The following is a 23447-nucleotide window of genomic DNA, read 5'->3' on the forward strand; positions in this document are numbered from 1 at the left end:
CAGCAGCAAACTTGCTCGTCTTCCCCACGATCGGTCGTCAGGACTCCTGGTTGGGTGAAATGGGAGCAGTGTGTAATTTGCACATGTGTGTGGGCTGTGGAACGAGGTTCCATTCTGCCTTCCCTAGTGGGTCCCTCCCCCAACGCTTCCCAGACTTTGTGGCACCAAACAGATGAGGGCCTGTAACCTCGTTGACTCGGGGGGGGGGGGGGGGGGGGGGCGTGGTTACCAAGGGCACTGCCCTCGTAGCCCACTGAGGCACAGACTGAAATCCTAGGACTCTCTTCTGTGTGTGTGGATTTGATTTTTAGTGAAAGACACAATCTGGTTTTGTTCGTCCGTTCTATTTTACAAGGGTGCTTCTGGCAACATTGTGCAGATAAACTAAAAGAGAGAGAGAGAACAGGGGAAGAGCCATGACATTGGACATCTATTGTTTGTAAGGGCGGTTGGGAGGGAGAGCGGCGTAGGGTGTCTGTTGATAAGGACAGAAAGACTAACTTAATTAGTGGAATTTTGAGGATGACTGGTTTCAAGTCCCTGGAAGGAGTTGTCATCTATCAGTTGGTGTTTTAACAATGGAATGTGCTCCCTAATGGAGCTGGGACTTGCCATCACTCGGTGTATTTGGGTGGAAGAGGGTGGCCCATCTGTCAGGATACCGTAGGAGGTTCTCAAATTAGAAGGAAGATAGGACCTGCTGGATGACCTCTGTGGTCTCTTATAAAACTCAGATCCAATTACTCTCTGAATTAAACTGATTAGGAACCTTTCAGCGTGAACGATTTCACTTTAGTCCATAAAAAGGAAGTACTGTGCCCATGGTGTGGGAGGCTGAATAGAGCACTTTTTAATTGACTACATCGAATTCTGGACAGATTCCTTACACTTTCTTAAATGTTCCAATAGAACCCTTCAAAAATGTTATAAACAGATGTGTCTAGTGTGTAGTATTTGTAAGTGGGTTTTCTAAATGGTTTATTCCTACTGAAAATTCTTAGGTTACCTTAGCGGAAGCTCATGAATGAGTATGGTTTTATTTTTGGTAGCATGATTTTTAAAAAATGTTTATTTATTTATTTTTGAGGCGGGGGCGGGGGGCATGGAGAGAAAACACAGGGTGGGGAGGGGCAGAGAGAGAAAGAGACACAGAATCTGAACTGAAGCAGGCTCCAGGCTCTGAGCTGTTAGCTCAGAGCCTGATGTGGGGCTTGAACCCACGAACCATGAAATCATGACCTGAGCTGAAGTCAGACGCTTAACTACAGAGCTACCCAGGCACCCTGGTAGCATTTTTTTGTACAGATTTTTATCGTTTATATAAAAATCATGCCTCTTACTATAAAGCATTCCATTTAATTTTAAACTTTAGGGGTTTATACATTATCAATAATTGTCAGTTATCAAAGTGTATTTAACTTGGATATAATGACTTATAGAAAAAAGTCCATGTAAAGGAAAAATTTATTAAGAATTTGTTTTAAATCTTAGTTTTTTGGTTATTTCACATTTGCTCACATCTCCCAAAAGTAATTAACTGGTCATTTGGTTAAATTCTTGAGACTTGCTTATTATGTAATGTAAGGTACCACTTGGACTTTATAAATATTTATTCCTTATTTTCATGAGAGTTGACCGCATTAAAATGTGTCTTGCGTATTTGGTACCTTTGAACCACTTAGAAAAAGCTTGTATTAAGAACTTTAGGTTTGTTGTGGCTTTAAAGCAATACATAGCATGCTAGTATTGCATTTTGAATTAGCTTAAAATTGACTGTTGGTTTTGTGGGCACCTCCAGTTTACTCTAAAAAAAGTTAAAATTTGATTTTGCTCTTTATTTTCACTTAATAAAGAGCACGTTTTTTTTTTTAATTAAAAAAATGTTTATTTTTGAGAGAGAGCGCAAGCAGGGGAGGGGCAGAGAGAGAGAGAGGGAGACACAGAATCCGGAGCAGGCTCCAGACTGATCTGTCAGCACAGAGCCCGACGCGGGGCTCAAACCCACGAACTGCGAGATCATGACCTGAGCTGAAGTCGGACACTTAACCACCTGAACCACCCAGGCGCCCCAAAGATGTGGTAGTTGTAAAAATTTCACCTTTTGGAGGTGTAGTTGACATATAAAATGGAAGGATAGTTAGTGTACATTGTGGTGATTTGGTGTGATGTATGCGTGCACTGGGGAAAGGAATGTCCCCGTCCAGTTAACGAAGACCGTATGCCGCCCCTTCCCTGCTTTCGCTTTCTCTCTCTCTATCTCTCTCTCTCTCTCTCTCTCTCTCTCAAAAAAAAAGGGAGCCCTGGGTGGCTCAGTCGGTTGAACATCCGACTCAGTCTCACGGCTTGTGAGTCAGAGCCCCACGTGGGGCTCCACCGCGACAGCACAGAGCCTGCTTGGGTTTCTGTCTCCTTTTCTCTCTGCCCCTCCCCTCCTTGCTTTCGCCCTCTCGAAGAATAAATAAAACCACAAAAAAAAAAAATTAAGAACAAAAGAACACCTGTCACTTCACTGTTTATCCTGTGTGTGTGTCAGAGAGAGAACATTTAAGTTCTACTCTATCAGCAAATTTCAGTTACACAGTATAGTGTTTCACGTTGGACCCTCAGAGATTACTCATCTGTAACAACAGTTTTTACCAACCCCTCCTCCTCCCCCCCCCCCACCCCCCCGGCAGCCACTTTTCTGTTTGTGTGAATTTGACTTTGTGTGTGTCCATCTGTCATTTCCCCCCAACTTTTTATTAGGAGAATTTGCAAACATAGAGAAAGTTGAAAGAATTGTACAGTGAATATTACCACCGCTTGAATTCTGTAATTGTTAACATTTTGCTATATTACTTTCCTATGTGTCCTTTTGCGTTGTACGTTCGAGGACAGAATACTTCCTTAAGTAGTAATATATGTAATTCTTGGAGATCTTTGCCAAGGAATTTAACCTTAGATTTTTGTTAACACATAGGTCCCGTTATGTTGTCATCTCAGAACGAAGCATTAGAAAGGTAAAGTCTGCTTTTATGATTTGGAGATGTGCTGGCTTTCATCATTTTAGGGCAGAGTACTAAGTTGAGAGTATTTTATTGTAGTTGGGCAAAGTTTAAGCTCTTTAACCCCCAAGTGACATTGTGCATCCATAGAACTAAAGTTACCTGGGGATTAAAAAAGGGAACCAGACAGTGCAAATCCATTGGAAATGTCTGGGGAATGTTGGAGATCATTCATTCCTACAGGCAATTCTGGCATAAACAGACCTGCATATAACGTGTTCGAAAAGGTCAGAATTGGCTTAAAATCTAGAGGCAGGTCTTACAATACAGGCATGTAAGTATTCCACACAGTTGGTTGTCTTTCTGATACATTTTTCACATTGAGAAGCACGTGTTCTTACACTTCCTTCTTCCCTCTCGAGAGACTGTTTTCTTTTACGTTAGCCAATGATACTTCATTTTCCTTTTATTTTAGCAACAGAAACAATGCTGCTCCATGACTTGTATTCTTTCTTCTTCTGGGTTTACCCAGGGCATTTTTTTTTTTTTTTAAGTGGGCTCCATGCCCAGTGTGGGGCTCAAACTCACGATCCTGGGATTCAGAGTTGCATGCTTTACCGACTTAGCCAGCCAGGGGCCCAACCCAGGCTATTTTTCAGCACGTGCACACACACGCACACACACGTCAACTTGACATTTTGGGAATTCCCATGTTTTCTGTTATGTGACTTGGCTTCCGTGGTGACTTTTCTGACTTCGGTCCTGGAGGTTGTGGTTACTCGACTGGCATGTCCTGGCTCTGCTGCCTGCTGCTGGCCAGCTCTGGGACCTTGGAAAGTGACTCAACCTCCATTTCTTGTCCGTAAAGTGAGGGGATTGGGCGCAGGCAGCTTTTCAGGTGTGCCCTGCCCGCACTAAACAGTCTTTGGTTCTGTGTTCACTAACAGAGTTTTGTGGAGGTTAGACTGGTTTTTGTAACTATTGGACAGGTGACCTTATATAATGGTTCTTATTATTTGCTAATTAAGATTAGAAAGTGTACCTTCAAGCATGTATTTTTTTTTTAATGGTTATTTATTTTTGACAGAGACAGAATGCGAGTGGGTTAGGGGCAGAGAGAGAGGGAGACACAGAGGCAGAAGCAGGCTCCAGGCTCTGAGCTGTCAGCACAGAGCCCGACGCGGGGCTCGAACTCACGAGCTGTGAGATCATGACCTGAGCCGAAGTCGGACGCTCAACCGACTGAGCCACCCAGGCGCCCTTCAAGCGTGTATTAACTACACGGAACCTGTATGGGAAAAAAATTGTGTGTCCATGTACTCTTACGTGTAGATGTGTGTACGCATATGTAATTTATTTTTCACGCAAGATAGGGAATCAAAAGCTTGTATGTCTGTAGTACAATCTGGTCTTGAATGTGAAGCAAGAATCTTGTCAGTTTCATACATAGATCCATTCACATTTTAAACTTTATTTTTATTTGGTTTGAGAGAGAGCGCAAGGGAGCACAAGTGGGGGAGGGGCAGAGAAAGAGGGAGACAGAATCCCAAGCTGGGGCTCACCTGTCAGCACAGAGCCTGATGCGGGGCTCGAACTCACAGCCTGTGAGATCATGACCTGAGCCCAAATCAAGAGCTGGACTCTTAACTAACTGAGCCACCCAGGTGCCCCACTGATCCATTCACATTTTATTTATTTATTTTTTTAACATTTATTTATTTTGAGAGATGGGGGGGGGGGTGGCGCAGGTTGGGAGGGACAGAGAGAGGGAGACACAGAATCTGAGGCAGGCTCCAGGCTCTGAGCTGTTAGCACACAGCCTGATGCGGAGCTCGAAGTCACGGACCACAAGATCATGACCTGAGCCGAAGTCAGACACTTAACCCACTGAGCCACCCAAGTGCCCCATTCACAGTTTAAAAATAATGAAAACATTACCTCAAAAAGCTGTTTGTCACATGTTTGTCCAGGAGAGCTTGAAAACTTTGGCTTAAACTGTTTTCCATAGAATGTAATTTCAAAAATTTAAAAGTACCCAGATGTAATCCTGTTCTCCCTTTCAGCACACCTTTGCCAATAATTAACGTAAAATAATCTCTGAAAATGTTGCTTTACCTTTTGGGTATACTTTAAACCGAAGTATAAACCGAATCTTTTTTTCATCAAAAGATACAGCAAGACTTGAAAACACGTGAACGTCTGGTGTGTCACTTTTTTTGCAAGTCAGGTTATGGCTTATCTTTCATCAAATAGTGACCTTTGGGGATAAGGAGTACTTCCAGGGCAGGGCACTGGAGCTCAGCTACCTTAAAAATGAAATAACTCTGGCACACAGTGTATACCCGATATTTTGCAAATTGCAAAATTATTCTGAAGGGCTGCTCTTGAAGCAGGGTTTTTATGACCGTAGCATTCCAGCTGTGGCTTGGGAGACAGAATGTTTACTACCGCTCTCAACACAAGATGGTAGGTGTGTATTCTTACTGCGGAAGGGCTTAAAAAAGCAGCGAGCCTCCCTTCAAGTGAGTAAACCTTTATTCAGCGCGCTCCGGGGCCGCGCTCCTATGGAACTTTGGTGGTAATTCTGGAATGTGGGTCCAACAGCAGCCCAGTCATGGGTGAGCCTGGCGGCTCCCTGGAGTGATGGCTGGCTGTCCCGGCTAATCACTTCAGGCAGCCCGTGGAAAACCACTTTCTGGTTAAGTCTGCATCATACTCCTCCACCAATGGAAAAAATTGAACATGATGAGGGTGTGTAGCTCGCAGACAAAAATACATCCAGCATTGCACAGGATCCGTTTTTAGCTCTTAACGGCCGAGCATTTTGAAGTGTTCCACGCTGTTTCCTGCCTTGCCATGGGCAGAACGCAGAGAGAGATTGTGGATTTGTGCATCAACCCTGACTTTGTGAAACTTTTTCTACTAATTGAAAGAGCCTGAGAAACCCTGGCTACATCCAGAGTTTTGGCAAAGGTAAGGTTATAAATGTTTATTTCCCCCCCTTCTGGAGTTGAGACTTACTTTTATATGTGAGATACAAATGTTTCTCGAAGCAGTCCTTTTGGGAATATTTCATCGTGCGCTGACCCTTTTTCTTTGTTTGACGTTATTTTGTACTTAGGCTGCTCTAAGACCGTATTACTCTCAAATTTGAGTATGTATATGCTTTCTGACGCCTACTGGGGGTTTATTATAGTTGCCCTACCCCATTTTACTAATTACTTCTCCAAAAGCTAATAGTATATATTGTATGGATTTATTTTTCCTGATATTTCAAAAAAGTATCATTTCTCAGTGTGGTTATGGTAAAAGCATTAATGACTATTATCTTTTTTTTTTTACCAGTTAATTCTTTTAGGGCACAAAGGGAAATGAAATTATCTCAGGGATTGTATTTTGTAGTTTTCTGGTTATTATATAACTTCATCAGGCCTTAGTTTTGAGCCGAGTGAGCTACTTGGTTTAAGAGTTTCTTTTCACACTTGTAATTTGATGTTCACTGTTTATTAATGTTTGTCCTTTTGTCTCGAACTTTCTGAAAAAAGGAATGAAATCCTGTGCAATCCATGTGCGTGTGTGTGTTGGTGGGGGGCGGGGGGGCGGTACCTAGTTCAGGTGGGATGATTGATCCGCGTTACAATCCCTCAGACGCTGTTCATTCATTAAGTGTCTGTCTGAATCCCGAGCTTATCAGCGGGGATTGAGGAACCCTGGCTTGGCACAGTACTTTCTCAGCTTTACGTTAATTTGGCCAAGCATGTAATTCTCAGAAAATTGGTAGGTGGAGAGACAGAAATAGGAAGTTTTTTGAAGTCATTGTAACTTGGAAGATTATTTATAGAATTTCTGGAAAGTAAGGGTATTGCTGAACAGCCGCTGGGGTTTTTCTTAACACGTTGAAGTATTGCACCGTGGCCCTCTGTCACACTTAGGGATTCCAGAGTTTTTGCTTGCTTTCAGTATAACGGGGCTATGAGTTATTTTAGGCTAGGCAGTGTGCGTCTTCAGTGTGTTTCTTCCCTGTGGATGTATCGTTCGTCGTCCATTCCTTTAGTTCCTTGGCTGAAATGCCTTTTAGGGATGGGGCCGTGGCGAGTACAGTTCAGGTAGGTTCGAGTTCATAGAAACATTGGTAACATTTCTTACTTTTCCTTTGGATCCGGAAAGTGCTGCTCTGGCAGAGCCGGCAAACATTTAGAACCGGGACGGAGCACCGTCTTCTCCTGTAGTCAGATGAACATTTGTCAACTGCTTTGATTTTCACCGGAGCTTGTAGACAGAAACTGAAGTCTCCTGGAGCCCCCCCCCCCCCCGCCCCATGCCTCCGATCCAAACTAGCCAGACAGTAAATAGGGTTTTGAATGCAAGCAGATAACGGTCTTCCTTCAGTGTCTCAGTGCAGAGGGAGTGAGCTGCAAAGCCCTCTCCTCAGGCCGGGCCTGCTCAGGGATGCCTAGAAGCGGAAGATAAGGGCCAGGTCCCTTGCCAAGAGACGATCCTTCCCAAGCGGTCCCTCATTTAACCCCTAAGTAGAGTAGATATTTCCGCCTTGGTGGTCTCTAATTGTGTTTGAGAAGAGACACATTCCCTCTTTCAGAGATTTAAAGTCAGTGCAGGGTCGCTATAACCACTTTTTGCCACAGATGTCAGAAGGATGTGGGAGGAACGGCGGGAGGGAAGGCTGAGAGGGAGAAGCATGGGCTCCTTACATTTCGGGTGGGACGCTTTTCCACGCCTGTGTGCACCTCTGGGTTTGGCCCACTTTGAAAGATTCATTTGTGTGGAGACGATAAACCTGGGTGAGTGAGACCCCTCAGCTCTACCGTGAGATTTAAAAACAATGGTGTTCGTGGCTCATTCAGAATAAGATCTTTTTGGACATTAAAAGAAAAAAATTGAAGCGTTAACCTGCGTTTTTTATTTGAAATTAAGTGTCGTACCTTAAGGCAAGGGCCAAGATAAAGATGGCTTTATTAGGAGGGATCAAAAACAAAAACAAAAAAAAAGGCGTGGATTTGAAAAGTAATAGCAACAAAATTTTAAAGCAGGGAAATGTAGGAGTAATGCAACAATCCTGACTTTCAGACTGGTGACGCACACAAGTACTAAACATCGCGTTTGTGATGGTTTGAATTCTGATAATGGCAGGGTGAGTGTCTTTATTACTCAGTCCTATCTAAAAGAGGCTTACAAATGGTAAGAGCTGTAATGTCAGTATCCCAGGAATATATTGTATACTACCGTCAGCTATTTATAGCTCAGAGTGTTGTCAGGTTGAGAAGGGACCTTAGAGGATTTTCAGATGGGAAAGCTGGGAAACCACGGAACTGACGTGGCTTGTCCAAAGTCACTGCGATGGTTAATTGCTGAGCTGGGATGCGATGCCACGTATCCTGTTAGTCCCTTCCTTATACCACCTGTTTCTTTCATTGGAAATACTTTGGTATATGCCATCCTATCTTTGTAAATGATAGAGGCGTGTATGTGTATACATATGTTTGTAGGTGTAGGTATATTTGCTTACACACACACCTCTTACACGCATCTGTTACCCTCCCTCCTTCCATTCTTTCTTTCATTTGCTTACCTACTTGTCAAAGCTCTAGTCGGAGACCAAAGACTTGTCTTTCTTGTATCTTGGTGAAATTCAAAGTCGTATACTCATTTGGTGGCCATCGTTCGCACTGACTTATTACCAGAGAGAATTTTAGGTGTATGTGTGCTGCCCTAACCTCTGCTGAAAACACAGCTCTGATAAGACTTCCTCTGCCAATCTTCCTGGTTTAGCCTTAGATGAAGCGGTTCTCCCCACCCTGCCCCCATCATCCTATCCCGATAGAAGACTGTCTAGGATTTGTTAGTTCTGTAACTTATGAGAGGGAGGCATGGAAGGGAACAGAAAAACAGCAGATGGGTTTTACTTAAGTGCCAAGGTAATGCAAGGCGCTTTTGGAAAAATAAACACTTATACAGTGATAGACTGAGTTATCATTTCACTGTAGGAAAGGGATGTGGTAGGTGCTACAGATAACGCCAGGAAGAAGTTGGTCCAGGGCGTTCCTAAGACTTAAATAAAGGTTTAAAAATGCTGGCTATCTTTAGGACAACACTGGAAAGTGAAAATAATCCTTATCCTGTTTTTGTACTTGACCATGACACATCTCTATGGTGGCAGAATTGTTAGGGCAGGGCTTCTAGAATGGAGATGTGCGGACGGGCTCAAGAGTTGCAGAGTCTATGGGTTGGGAATGACAAAAGCTGAAAGTTCGTATGATGAAAGCCAATGAAAAGGAATTCTGGGTGGAGAGAGTGAAAGTATTTTCATGTCGTCTGTAGCCATTCCTGGAAGGCGGAGTGACCAGGGAAAGGAAGCATTATACACAGACAATCATAAGCCAGGCAAACGCATGGTAGTAAAGGTTAATGAGGAGTAGAGAGCGTCACGAAAAGTGTACGTAAAGCCACGGGATACACGTGCACTCACACATGTATAGGTGTGTGTAACACGCATATGTATTCCATTGAAAATTGATAGGATGGTCACAGATGAATCAAAAACAGCCAGACAAGGTACATACAAAACCACAACAGAACACCCTAGAAATAAGTGGTACCTAGCAGAGACCTTCACTTACCTTTATCTCCTCCCCCCACCCCCTCAACATGACTTATAGGGGAAAAATGGAAATTATAAGAAGACACAGTGATAAGTAGTCTCCCAGAGAGTTCTGCGCTGACGTTAATGCCCTGCTGTATAACCATATATTGTTCTCGAAGGGTTTTTCTCCAGTTTCTCTAATAGTCCAGGGTGGTTGCTCTTGGGCCAAGTCCTCCTCTTGTGTGTGAGAGTCCTTCTGCTCTGGCTACTTAAGGGCAACATTTGAGCATTTGCCCCTCTCTCTGGCACACAGCACAGTTGTTCCCATTCAATGCTGCAGTTTCTCCTGAAGACAGACAGACAGATGGACACACCCCAGGGACCGCCACCCGTTTGGGGATTCCTCTATCCTTCTAGCTACTGTTTGTTCCTCTGTCGCCCTTTGTAGTCAAACCAGAGCAAGCGGTTTCTGTTTGCCATCTTCAGTTTTGTTGACCTCATCCTCAAACTCACTCCAACCCGGCTATCGCTGCCCCTGCTCCGCTCTGCTCCGGTCAAGTTCATGGATAAACTTCCATGTTGCTAAGTTCAGTGCTGTTTTATCTATGGATCCTCGTTATTTGGACTGTTGGAAACCTTCAGCAACTTCACAGTCTCCTCCCTGAAATAGACGTTTTTTTTAAAGTGTTTATTTTTGAGCGGGGGGAGGGAGGTGGGGGGGGGAGAGGGAGAGGGGGGCAGAGGATCCAAGCAGTCTGCATGCTGTCAGCACAGAGCCCAGTGCAGGGCTTGTACTTGGGAACCGGGAGATCATGACCTGACCCGGAGTGAGACGCTGAACCAACTGAGCCACCCAGGTGCCCCCGAAATACATTTTTTTGATTGGCTTTAAGGGCAACATGTTTTCTTGGTTTCCTCTTAATGTGATTCACTGGCTACTCCTGTTTCTCTTGTGTGCTTCTCCTTATTTGCTTGACCTCATTTGGGAGTGCCCAGGGCCTCTTCTCTTCCTTTTGTTTACTTCCTTGGAGAGCTCATCTATTTTATGTTTTAAATATCATCTTCATAAGGATGAGTAGCACGTTTGTACCTCAAGCCCACCTTTCCCCTGGATGCCGGCTTCTCCCCCCAGCTGTCAACTCGACATTGCCACTTTAACGTCCAACAGACATCTCAAACCCAGTATTTTGTCTTCTCCTAAACCTCTTCTGCTGTGCCTTCTCTGTTCTTCCAGAATGAAAGTCACTGCGGCCTTCTTGACCTGTTGCCCCTCATGCCCATCCATGTGGGAATCCTCTTGGCCCTTCTTCCAACTGTATCCAGACTCAGGCCATTCCTCATCACTCCCCCCAAGTCCAGCGCGCGTCCTCTGTCCCCCGGATCCCTCTAGCAGCCTGATCGCCCCCACCCCCAGCCTCCACTTGGCTGCAGACAGCCCAACAAAGGGCAGCCACAGTGGTCCTCTTGAAATGTGGCCCATGATGAGCCTTCTGGAGTCACCACCCTCTAATCATGACTTTCAATCTCAACGCGAAAGCCAGTGGCCTTAAAATGTCCCTTTGGGCTGCAGTCTGGCTCCTCGTCCCTTCTTTGACCCCTTCTGTGCCAGCCACACTGGCCTGCCTGTTCCACCTCTCGGGGCATTTGCACTTTCTCTCCTCTGCCTCGAGTGCCTTTTTCCCAGAAGCCATGTCGTCTGTCTTCTGCTAGTCTGGGTAAATGTCACCACTCGGTGAGGCCTTCCTCTTCTCCCCTTTCTAAAATTGCAGCACCCCTCCCCCACACGGCCTACTACGCCCTTCTTTTTTTTTTTTTTTGGCTAAAATACTTGTCACCTTATAACAATTTGCTTTCCTTGTTTGCTGTTCATCCCTCCCCCCTATAATTAAAGCTCGTGAAAGCAGGAATTTTTTTTGGGGGGGGGCGGGGTTCTATTGTTGTATCCTAAAGGCCTGTAACTGTGTCCAACAGAATATTTACTCAGTAAACATGTACTGGGTTAATCAGTGAAAGTGTATCTTCCCTAGGATGCCGGATATAGTAGCTACAGCTACTTAATGCAAATGCTAAATACTGTTGGACTCCTGTATTTTACCTTAAAAATGTAAATTTTATGTTTTACTTCATGATCTATTTCTTTATTAAAGCAATTATTAAATTACTTAGCATTAGATGAAGTTGCAGCTTCAGGAAGATGCTATTTGGTTGTTCTGTTTCTGGATTGCCCTTCCCTCCACCCCCCACCTCCTGATCTTGGTCAATATGTCCCATCCCCACAGCCTTGGGGACGTATATTCTAAATTCCAGTGGATATTTAGGCTAATGATTATGACGTTTACGCCACCAAGAAAACAGATTTTTCCTTTGTGTGATGTTCTTTGTAAAGTGGAATAGAATAATTACATTTTAACCTTACAGCTCCTTAGTTAACTTAAAAGTTGAGTTTTTCATTTCCTTCTCCTGTCTTCATTCCCAACTGTGCAAGCCTTTCCTGCCTGGAAAAAGGATACCTCCAGAGAAAGACTTTTTCAGTGCTTTATGAAAGGTACATGGATCACAGCTATTTTTCTAGAAGAAAAGTCTGAACGTGAAGTTGTACTTTAAAAAAAAAAAAGGATAATTTCAGATTGAAAAGAGACATTTAAAATAATTTTGATGTAATGCTAAAAAAAAAAAAAAAAAAAGATGGTGAAAAAAAATCCAGGTTGGACTCCTGCCTTTGGCCCCTTAGTGATCTTGGTGAAATTGTTTAATCCCTGGAAGCTGTAAGACAGGGATGATCCTGCAAGCTCTGGGGGTTCTTGTGCCCCAGTCAGCCTTGGCGCACAGCGACTCAGGGCACATTAGGCCCTCCCTCTCCCTCTGTGTGCTCATCTACTTTAGATAACAAAAAAATTGTAAATTCGTATAAATTATAAAATTTATACCTACCAACGCCATTCATATTTTTTTCCTGAAGGTTTCCGTAAATTTGCCAGCTAAGATCTTACTAGGTGTGCTGTGAATAATCATAGAATTTAAGGAAAAGTTCAGCAGTAATTGGTTAATTGCGGGCCCCAGAACAACTTCTATTGTAGCCTCAAGCCTTAGAGAAATGAGCTCTCAAATCAGGCAGCAAGCTGAGCTGAAGTAGGAGTTACACATTTATGAGGGCGAGGAAAACACCCACTTAAATGAGGGAAAAAATGTGTGGCTGAAGCCTGTTCGTTTTGTAACTTAAACGGAACAGTGTATAATGAAGAAATATTTTGCCAAGAATCGCTCAGTACAATTACCATGGTATATTTTGGTCACAGAATGTGATTGAGGTTCAGGAGCACGATGCCTGCTTCTGATTTACTGAGGCACATGCCGTCCGTGCAGGTCTCCGAGTCAGTGAGAAGCCATGTGGTTACAGCCCGGGTTCCTGTACACGGTCTTCTGTTTGAGTACGAAGCTTGGGAAGTACTGACCCATGCCTGAACTCCCCTTTTTTGTGGAAGGGTTCATGTTCATAAAAGTTGAAGGTGAGAGGTTACTTAAAAGTCAGGCTAGCACATTATGAATCTGGTGAATCTTGGGCAGTCAACAAACGCACTGCCTACGGTCTGTAGAGACAAGGATGTTGGCCAAACTTTGGATGAGATTTGAAGGAGACTTTGGAGAAAAAGAAGGTTGGGACTGAACATTGATATATTACACACACACACACACACACACACACACACACACACACTAGAAAGAACATGGATAAAAGTATATGAAAGGCAGTTTGATAATTTCTAAAAGAAAAATAAAACAACTTTATATTCACCAGGATTATTCTAAACTATTCTGTAATTTTGCTTGAAGAGGTGATTAATTCCCCTTCCCCCCGCCACCGCCCCCCCCCCCCCCCCCCGAAATATTTTCAGTTTCTGTGATGGCTCAGATGGAGCTGGGCCTCTCAACTCCCCGACATTCCAACAACATACCAGTAATATTTGTGGGAATGTTGGTTCCCCCCCCGCCCCCCATAAACTCCATGCTGTTAAAGTTGTCATACACTCGCTTATTGATTCTACACATGGTTCGCATTGGTAATTAGCCCCTCCCCACACAAGCTGATAAACCCTTTTGGGGATGGGATCAGACCATACGTCTCTTTTGTCTCCCTCATAGTGCCCAGGAGGGGGTGGGATCTGCAGGAGAGTCTCCAAACTCCCGAAGAGCCATGAGTAGAACTCTTTGTCACTTCAGCTCCCGAGTTTCTGCCAACACTAAGAACATTTACCTCCTGTGCCAGTGCTGTCCCCATGCTGTCTTTGGGGTGTGACCTGTGGGCTCCTTCTCCAGACAGTTTCCTCAAGTGTCCCTAGGAGATGGCTCACACTGCGGTGCTTCTGGGACAGTTGGGGGATGGGGAGGGGTGATGGGCTAACGACAGTCAACATCTCCCTAGCCTCCCCTCCGCTCCCAGCTCCCATCTCTCTGAACTTTGTCCCTGACACCTGTGATCAGGCCCTGCTGCCTTGTCACCTTTCCCCGTACAAGCTGGGGTCTTTCTCCACTTAGTTCACTTCCTTATTCAGTAGCTTAGGGACTCAGCTTGTGGCCACAGAGTGGCCGTGTCTTAGAAACATGTGGTTTTCTTCTCCTTGGAAGGCCCTTCTTTTCTGTCTTCATCTAACAGAATCCTACTCATTCTTCAAGACTCAGGTCTTCAGTTAACTTTTTTTTTTGGGGGGGGGGGAGTAATTTTTAACCTTCCTAGGAAGACTTTGCATACGCAGTGGAAGTTTCTCTTAAGTTGTAGAAGGAAGTAGGTGAGGACCACGTGTGCAACTTGTGGGGCCCAGAATTGCTGACAGAGGCTATTCCTCATCTCGGTCTTCCTGTCTTTAGCTCAGGTGTTCGCCTGGGTAGTGATTGAGCAAGTGTTTTGAGACTCTCTCGACTTGGTTTGTCCTCGGGTCTCGCTAAAATGGGATGTGCCATTCTGATGGAAGCTGTGGTTTTAGAAGTCATTGTTTTCAACACTTTTTTTTTTTTTTTTTTTTGGTCACAAAGAAGCTATGATTGTACTTCACAACTCAGTATACAGGCAGACACGTGGAGACACATGGGAATTTGTTTCATAAGACAGTTTTAACCCTTACTGGGATGCACTCCTCCATTTTCTGTCCTATTTTATCATTTCCACTCTGTTTCTAGTCTGTTCTTTTAAAAATACTGGTAATTGAGTCATTAAATGAATGTCATGACTCACAGTTGAACAGACATTTCTAAAGCAATGCTGCAGATACTAGACCTTGTTACAAAACAGGTGTGAGTGCCTAGACCCTCCTTGTGATAAATTGGCTTCCTTAGGTGATGAACTGTGCAAAGGCCAGGCTGTTGTTTCCGTGGAATTGATCCCCCCCCCCCCCCCCCCCCGCCCCATACCAGCCATGCTCATCCTTGGAGGTGCACACTGGTTTATCCATTCATCTGTTAATACGCGGTTGGAAGGGGTCCTGCCGAACTGAAATAGAACCCATGGGGCTCCACAATGGATGATCAGCTTTTGAGACCTTAGCAGCAGCTTGCTTTCTGCCCACTTTATTTGTAAGGATTACTCTTCCAGAGCACCATTCCCAGGGAGACCAGATGTTCCTTTTGCCTGCCTCCTTTACAAATTGGGTTCAAGTCTTGTGGTTAGCAATGAGCTCCTTTGAGTCATGGCCTTCAGTTCTCAAGTTCTGAGTGTAGTTCGCTGATGCGGAATGAGAGAAGCAGGTTTTGGGGCAATTATCTACAGCGTTTATTTAGTAAGTTTGGATCCTAGAGAGACGAATGCATGTTTCAGATTGTTAGGTATCGTCTTGTATTTTAGTAGTTTTAGTAAGACAGGCAGTAAACCTTGAGGGCACCGGTTCTCAGCCTCAGCCTGACATACGTATCGGGACAGGTAATTATTTGTTGTGGGGATCATCCTGTGGATTGTACGAAGTTTAGCAGGATCCCTGAATTTTACTTACCAGGTGCTAGGACTCTAGTTGGTTTGATTGGAGATGTCTCCAGATATTATCACATGTCCCCTCAGGGCCAAAATTCACGTGGTGTTGAGAGTGACTGCTTTCAGGTAATACTAGTTGTTCAATGAGCACAATTTTCTATCATGACTGTCCAATAACATAAGTATATGGCTGTCATTGTTTCTGTTGACATTTGACAGACCTCTGACAAATTGGGTAGTTTTATATGGTGTTATAATTTGGGGAATTGATAAAAATCAGGAAAGTGCTAACAGAATTTGGAAGATTCCAAATTTATTTATATATATGATATACATATATATATCATATGTTACATATATATGTAATAATTAACATAATTAAAACTGTCTGAAACAACAGACTGTCATAAGATCTGATGTCATAGTACACAAATTTAGACTTCTAACCCACAATTAATAATAGGGCTATATATTTGTATTGTATTTCTCAGTTTTTTAGGTGGTTTCACATACATTTCCACACCCAGTTCTCACTCCGTGAGGTAGGTAGGTCAGATATTTTTATCCTCAAGTTGTAAGTGGAGAAAATGAGACTCAAAGTATAAGTAATTTGCCCAAAGACTTGTGCTATTTAAGAGATGGAGACAGGCCTTAAACCCAGGTTCTCTGACATAAACCAGAGTCGGATGCTGAGGTTTGTCTTTTTAATGATTGAATTCCTCTCCCCCTTCCCCCCAATGAAGGAAACCAAGTAGATATTGTTATGGTTAATGATGGTTAGTCCTATTCTTATCTTTTTTCCTAGTTCTTATCACCATCTGGAATGTTGCCCTTGGACAAGGATGAGGGTCCTATTTCAGTATGAAAATCTCTCTGGAATTATGTGAGAAGCCTTGTTGGTGTCTCATGGTGGTAGAACGTCAGCTTCCCTCACTGCCTCGCCCAGCCGTAAATCTGCTTTTGTGCAGGGTCCCCACGCCTCTGTTCTGCTTGCTGTCCCCATTCAGCCCCGGTCCTCCCCACAGAACCATCCGGCCCCCCGGGGGGTTGGTTGGCTCTTACCCTCTTTAGTTGCTCCTTCTGAGCAGCTGGCTCAGGCCAGAGACAAAGCAGTCTTTCCTCTGCTGTAAACTCTACACTACGTGGAAATGGAGACTTTGGGAATCTGACACATCAGTTCAAGCCCAAGCTCAAGGCAAATAAAGAAAAGGTAAATCTTGAATTTCCCCCGAAAGATGTTTTGCTGTGGAATTCGGTAGGGCACCGTGGCTGTTGGTATTGTAGTGATGTATTTGTGAATTTCTTCACATTGCCGGGCATTTCTGGGGTGGTAATTGATCACAAGTTGAACCAAAAATATCCATTCTTATTTGTGATTTCAGCTTTTAAAAAGCAACAAGCAACAGCAGGTTTATATGGTTGGGGAATGCAGAGAGCAAAAGACAAGGTGGTTGTTTTTTAGGTTCATGAGATTGTCCATTTTTTTAAAAAATTACAATATTTTATTTTGCAATATATAAGAGAATTATTAAAAACTTGTTTATACAGCACACAATATTTGCTAAATGACTTCCCTTAAATTCTCGATCAGTCAGCTGTGGGCCCCAGTGCACATTAGCATACCTAATGACATAAATCGTAGGTTAGCATACTTAATACATGTTACTCCATATTAGTATTTCTGATACATATTGCAGATGAGTATACCTACTATGTATTTTTTTCTGTTTAAAGATATTGGGAGCTTTGAACTAGTCTCTTTTTTTAAAAAAAGGTCACAGGAAATTTGTTGTTTGAGTATTTTCAGCCCCCTTTCTGTCAACGACAACAAAAAAGTATTTAACTTGAATACCGTAAAATTCCCTCAGTAAAGGAGTCAGGGGTGTTGAACGTTTGACCTACTTATTCTCCTTTTTCCAGACAAAAACCACAGCTGAAGCATGCCCAGTAAGTGTTCAATTTGCCAAACTCCTCAGGGGTGATCGTTTCCCTCAGAGATTACCCTTCCTGTCAATAAAGTCCTCATAAATATCGCATAATTCTTCTTCCAGTTTGAGGCTGGTTTTCTTTTGCCAGGATTGGCTGAAGATGTTGAACAGCTGGTAGGCATTACCATACGTAACAATGCACACTGTTCTCCACCTCTTTGCTCCCTCTTCTGCTTTCTTCTGGGCAGTGCTATGTTAATTACTGCAACGTTTCCTCATGGGCGTCTGTGTAAGTCCTGTGGTCAGACCCAGTTGGGAATGATTCCTGCTCTTTGTGCTCAAGTCAGCCTTCTGGTATGTGAGGTTGCTTTCACTTAGTTCAACAAACGTTTCTTGAATGCTGTATGGGCCCCAAAGTTGCAGGCCTTGGGTGGACAGCGTTTTTGCAAAGGACAGGGTCCAGGGCTCTGTTTTTCAAATATAACAGGATATAAAAATGAAACTGCTTAATTTCAAAAGCAGGAAGATGAATGTAGGTTGTAACCTGTTGCTGGGGACTAAGCTTCCATCCCGGGGCCATTCTGCGACTTTGAAGCCTGGCCTTTGTGTGTCTTGAGCAGCTGACAGAGGGAGCCTCTCAATGGCAGTTTTGTGTCAATTATGTTGGAGAGCTTGACACCAGGGCTGTGTGTGCCTGTCTTCAGGCATGTGACCTTCAGATCAGAAGGGCCTGACAAAGCTGGGCCGGCTGTGGGTGAGGGACCCTGGAGCCTTTCACCTTTGGGGTCATCCCCGGGCCTTGGTCTTGAGGAAAATAAACAAGCACACAGTCTCCCTGCAGTCAGCTCGTGGGAGAGGTCCCAGTGGTGACAGCCAGGAGCAACGCTGGCCACTTGTAGTTCCCTGTGTTTAAAAAAGATGGAACTGAAGAAATACTGACAACTCCTACTGTGAGCTTTTAAAAGGTGGGGTTCTTGTGATCTAGCTCTGGACTCACAGCGGTCACGGGGGCCATGTTTCAGTGGCATCCCGACCAGTGGGCGATTCCCTCTTTCAGATATTTGTGAGAGCCACCCACTAAAAAGATCAGTGGTCGGTAGCATAGCGGGTGCCATTTGGGGCCGCATTACTGAGCCGGTGGCCTGGAACGAGCTCTTAGATCCTCCTGCCAGTCCCAAAGTGAAAAATCTTTTTGGCATCCCCCTGTCCCCCAATTGTAAAATCTATGTGTGTGCATGGCCTCAGGAAGACTTGGGTCTCTGGTCCCATTGGGGAAACTTAGGGCCAGGGCCAGTGCTTCATTAATTTTAAAAGTCACTATTGAACTCTCCAGAGGAGTTACACCAGCTGTGTGCCAATAAAAGGATGGTCAGCATCACTAACCATTGGAGACAAGGCACAGTGAAACCAGATATGGTCTCCTCCTGTACCCGTCCATGGCCACTATCAAAACGCCAGAAAAATAACAAGTGCTGGTGAAAGCGTAGAGAAATTGGAATCCTGTACGCAGTTGGTGGGGATGCAAAATGGTGGAGCCACTGTGGAAAATGGTCTGGTGGTTCCTCAAAAAATAAAACATAGAATTACCATATGAACCAGCAGCTTCACTTGTGGGAAAGCAGGGTCTGAGAGAGAGATGTTTGTCCCCCCACGTCTATAGCTGCATGGCTCACGGTGGCCACCAGGTGGAAAGCAATCGATGCGTCCACTGATGGATAAGGAGACAAACGAAATGTGGCCCATACGTATGAGAGAATATTACTTGGCCTCAAAAAGGGAGGAAATTCTGACATACGCTATAACACGGATGAACCCTAAAGTCATTATGCTAGGTGAAATAAGCCCGCCACAAAAAGACAGATGCTGTGTGAGTGTACCTGCGTGAGATACCTAGGGTATCAAATTCATGGAGACAGGAAATAGAATGGTAGGTGCCGGGGCTTGGGAGAGGGAGGTGGGGAATTGTTGCTTAATGGGCACAGAGCTTTAGTTTCAGGACACGAAGAGTTCTGGAGATTGTATGCATAACAGTGTGAATGTACTTAGCACCACTAACTGTACTCTTTATGGTGGTTAAGACGGTGAGTTTTCTGCTATGTGTATCGTAACACAATTACAAATAATTTCCGTTTTTGAAAGGGAAAGAAGTCACCATTAAACCGTCACTGCTCTGCTGTCTAGGTCTACAGAGAAAACTCAGGCTTTGTGTCCCGGGAGCGAGCACTGCCAGATGGGAGCTCATCCAGCCTGCCCCTTCCCTCCAAGTTGGGCCTCCTGCCCCTATCTCTTGTGTGGAGAGGCCCAAACATATGCTGGAGAACAACTCTGAATCTCCTTCGTGGGGTCAACCTCCGTAACACAAGTTGTTGCGGCCAGGGACTATTTTACTGTGATTCCGCGTTGTGGGTTTTGTTTTTACTGCTGAGTCAAATCGAGAACAATGAACTGTTTTCATATCAGGATGATGCTCCTGCAGTCCTGTCCGTGTGCAGAAGCTGCAAGTTGTTTTCCTGACGGTGGTGACAGATGAGCCGTGACTCATGCTAGAGCCTTCACCTGCCCTCCCCTGAAACAAAGGCGCACATTGGACTGCAGACTGTGTGTTGAATTAATGGCCTTTACAAGATTGGATGGGCAGTTCTAGCTTCTTTTACATCTTCCAGCACCTCTGATGAATCAAGCGGTTTATAGACATTTCATCTGTTATTTTGACAGTGATTCTGGACACTGGTTGTTTCTTGGTAGAATTTATACGAAACCTTTGTTTTTACCTTTTTGGAAGCTTGGTGTAAAATGCTCGACGGTTCCCTTGTATTTCTGTTTTTCAGGATCATTTCACGGACTAACTTCCCATACTTGTTAACCATGCTGCCTTGTTCCCAGGACCCCGTGAAGCCTTCTGTTAATCTTCCTCAGAGCACAGACTAGACTTCAGGTACAGCGGCTCAGATGAGTTGTGGTTCACCTCAAGTTGCAAGACTGTGATTAAGGTAATGAGTGACTTCAGTTGTTTGATCTGGTCATTTTTGTTTTGATATGTGTATGCTTAGCTCCCACCAAAGAAAAGTCAATTCATTTGACTTTTGTTTTGTGGCTGTACATTCTTAGGCGGAAAAACATTACAATTAAAAACCTACTAAATTCATTTTGAAAGGGACCTGAGAACATGACCTCCAGCTTGCCTCAAATGGTGATCTACTAGATAGAATGAAACGCCAAGGGGGAAGATTGAGATCTGATTTCAACTCGCCTGTTTGGCTTAACAGACTCATTGAGAAAAGTGGGGCTTTAAAAAGAGTCGCACGGTTTCCGATAAGTCAGCTTCAAACTATTTTTTCTCATCGTGTTCTAAAGTGGGGACCCGTAAAGACTTGAGAAGCACTAGAGATTAGCTTTACGAAAATGTCTTTCTGCCCCAAATGAGAGCTTTTATTCTCTCCCCCTCCCCCTGCCGCCCCCGTTCTTCATCCCAGCCTCCTCTTTGGGGACTCCTTTTGTCGTGTTCCTACTCTGTGTGATAGACCCAAGCTCCAACAGAGTGTGGTACCTGGACTCCCGTTCTTACAAACTTGGCGGTTTCGAGCAGTAATCTCTTATACTAGCTAACTGGCGTTAGCTCTCCTGGTACTTTGTATGGAATGAAAATCTCTCTAATCACTGACAGATCAGTGTACTGGAGTGACAGGCGCTTTTCCCTCATTTCCCCTTCAAGAATCCTTTATTCAGAACCTCCCAACACCGAGCCTCAAGGGGGTCTCCGCCTTAAGCTGATCTTTGTGCCCGTTCAGCTTCCGAATTAACATCATACAACAAATTACGTGTTTTTAAGTTACCTAGCACGTGGGCATGCAGTATTATCCACTTGGCTGATAACCTGCGTGGCATGTAGAAAACCAGTTCGGTGAGCAACTTGTGTCCTGCTTTTCTGAGTTGTAGGAGACACAGCAGAAACGTCGCTTAGTCCCTCTGTAACGTGTGGGGCTTTTTTTTTTTTTTTTTTTTTTTTTTTTTAAGAAAATTCTGTCATAATGGTCCTGTTTCTCACTGATGCCGCTCTTCTTCATTTAGGTTAACATGGGGAACTCGGAGAGTCAGTACACCCTTCAAGGATCCAAGAATCACGGCAACGCTCTCACTGGTGCTAAGCAAAAGCCTTGCTCGCTGAAAATACGCGGCCTTCACGCGAAAGACGACAAGTCACTGCACGGGTGGGGGCCCGGCAGCAGCGGCACGGGCTACAAGTCCCGGTCCCTGGCCCGGAGCTGCCTGTCTCACTGCAAGAGTAATCAGCCTTATGCCTCGAGGGCCGGCGGAGCCACGTGCAAGGCCCCCAAAGGCAGCGCGTTCGCCAAGCACCGGACCAGCGCCTCGGGCAACGACTTCCTCTCCCCGGAGAACGGCTTCCACTACGTGGCGCACCAGCGGGCGGAGGAGCGCGTGGCCTCGAGGGACTGCAATGGGCACCTTCTCAGCTGCTACGGGGGCAACGAGAGCGTGGCGGCCACGCCGCCGCCGCCGCAGCCGCCTCCGCCGGGCGAGGACCGCAAGAGCCCCAGGGTGCTCATCAAGACGCTGGGGAAGCTGGACGGCTGCCTGCGGGTCGAGTTCCACAACGGCGGCGGCCAGGAGGCCGAGGGGGCCCCGGGGGACGCGGGCGGCCCGGTGCGGCTGCTGCGCTACTCGCCCAGCCCGGGCCCCGGGCCCGACTCGCCCCCGGACTCGCGGCCGCGCTCCAGCAAGGGCAGCTCCCTGAGCTCCGAGTCGTCCTGGTACGACTCCCCCTGGGGCCCCGTGGGCGAGGCCAGCGAGGCCAGCGAGGCCGAGGGCTCCCTGCTGGCGCCCGGCACGCCCGCCCCCCGCCTGGGCGCCGACCTCCCGCCCGGGGCCCCGAAGCCCTTCAACCAGAGCTCTTCCCTGTCCTCGCTGCGCGACCTCTCCCCGGACGCCAGCCCCGCGGCCGCGGGCCTCCGGCTCTCCGGCGAGTTCGTGGGCGCGCGCGCCGGCCTCAGCCACCGCGTGTCCTTCGCCTCGGACATGGACGTGCCGTCCCGGGTGGAGCGCAGGGACGCCGGGCCGTACGCGTCCTTCACCCTCCCCTGCCGCAAGTCCAAGGCCGCGGCGGAGGACGCCTCCAAGAAGGACACGCTCAAAGCCCGCATGCGCCGCATCAGCGACTGGACCGGAAGCCTCTCCAGAAAGAAGCGGAAGCTGCAGGTGAGCCACCCCTGGCGCGGAAGGGAAGGTCCCCGCAGGCCCCCCCGTTTGTCAACCGGGGCTGTTTGTTGCAGGAGCTCCCGCAGAGCGCTGGCCGGAGGCTCAGGAAAGTGCAGAGTTTAGCCTCAGGCTGGGCTCCTCTTGTTGTTTGCAGCAGTGGGTGGTGGTGGTGTTTCTCTTTTGCTTCAGAAGGGCACTTGTTACCCCTCACCCAGAACTTCAGGCTCTGATTCTGTGCAAGCTTATCTCCTGGACTCTGGTGTGAACTCCACGGGCGTCACCCCGAGATGTGGCCAAACTGTCCTTAGAAACTACAGCGGGGGAGGGGGGGGGCGCCTGGTGGCTCAGTCATTTGAGCATCGGACTCTTGATTTCCGCTCAGGTCGCGATCTGGGGGTGGTGGGACTGAGCCCCGTGTCAGGCTCATCCTCAGCATGGAACCCGCTTGAGACTCTCTCTTTACCCCTCTCCCCTGCTCATGTGCACACTTGCTGTCTTTAAAAAAAAAAAAAGATGAAATTATAGCTTTGCAGAGAATTCCCCAGTGAATTAGTCATCTGCGAATCTTGCTAGAGTTCACTCTCGAAGTCTAAACAAAAAGGAGAGTTAGAATGTTGTTATCTGGGGATGAGTAGCCTTCCTGAACTTGACATTACTTTGGGGAAATTAAAATTTCTAGACTTAAGTTGGTACATTAAAAAAAAAAAGTTGATGAACTATTTGTATAATCTCACCACTTTCTAATGGGGATAGCAAACGGTTTTGAA

The 23447-nt window shown here is 45.7% G+C and overlaps 1 protein-coding gene across 14 annotated transcripts in view; it reads left to right on the forward strand.

The window, feature by feature from the left end:
- The window catches only part of TIAM2 (TIAM Rac1 associated GEF 2), a 323817-nt gene that overhangs the window by 193071 nt on the left and 107299 nt on the right, over nt 1–23447 (forward strand). For 12 of the 14 annotated variants that reach the window (XR_013555828.2, XR_013555829.2, XM_078447496.2 and 9 more), the window contains 2 exons: nt 20295–20456; nt 21535–22680. Coding sequence is in view for 12 of the 14 variants with exons in the window: in XM_078447496.2 (XP_078303622.2) it covers nt 21541–22680 (1140 nt within the window). In the remaining 2 variants the exon portion in view is untranslated. Of the gene's footprint in view, nt 1–5770; nt 5958–17709; nt 17821–20294; nt 20457–21534; nt 22681–23447 lie in introns of those variants that run through there. The other 2 variants (XM_078447500.2, XM_060616971.3) reach the window with 2 other exon arrangements.

This window comes from Panthera onca, chromosome B2, assembly GCF_046562875.1.
Source record: "Panthera onca isolate mPanOnc1 chromosome B2, mPanOnc1 haplotype 2, whole genome shotgun sequence".
NCBI lineage: Eukaryota > Metazoa > Chordata > Mammalia > Carnivora > Felidae > Panthera > Panthera onca.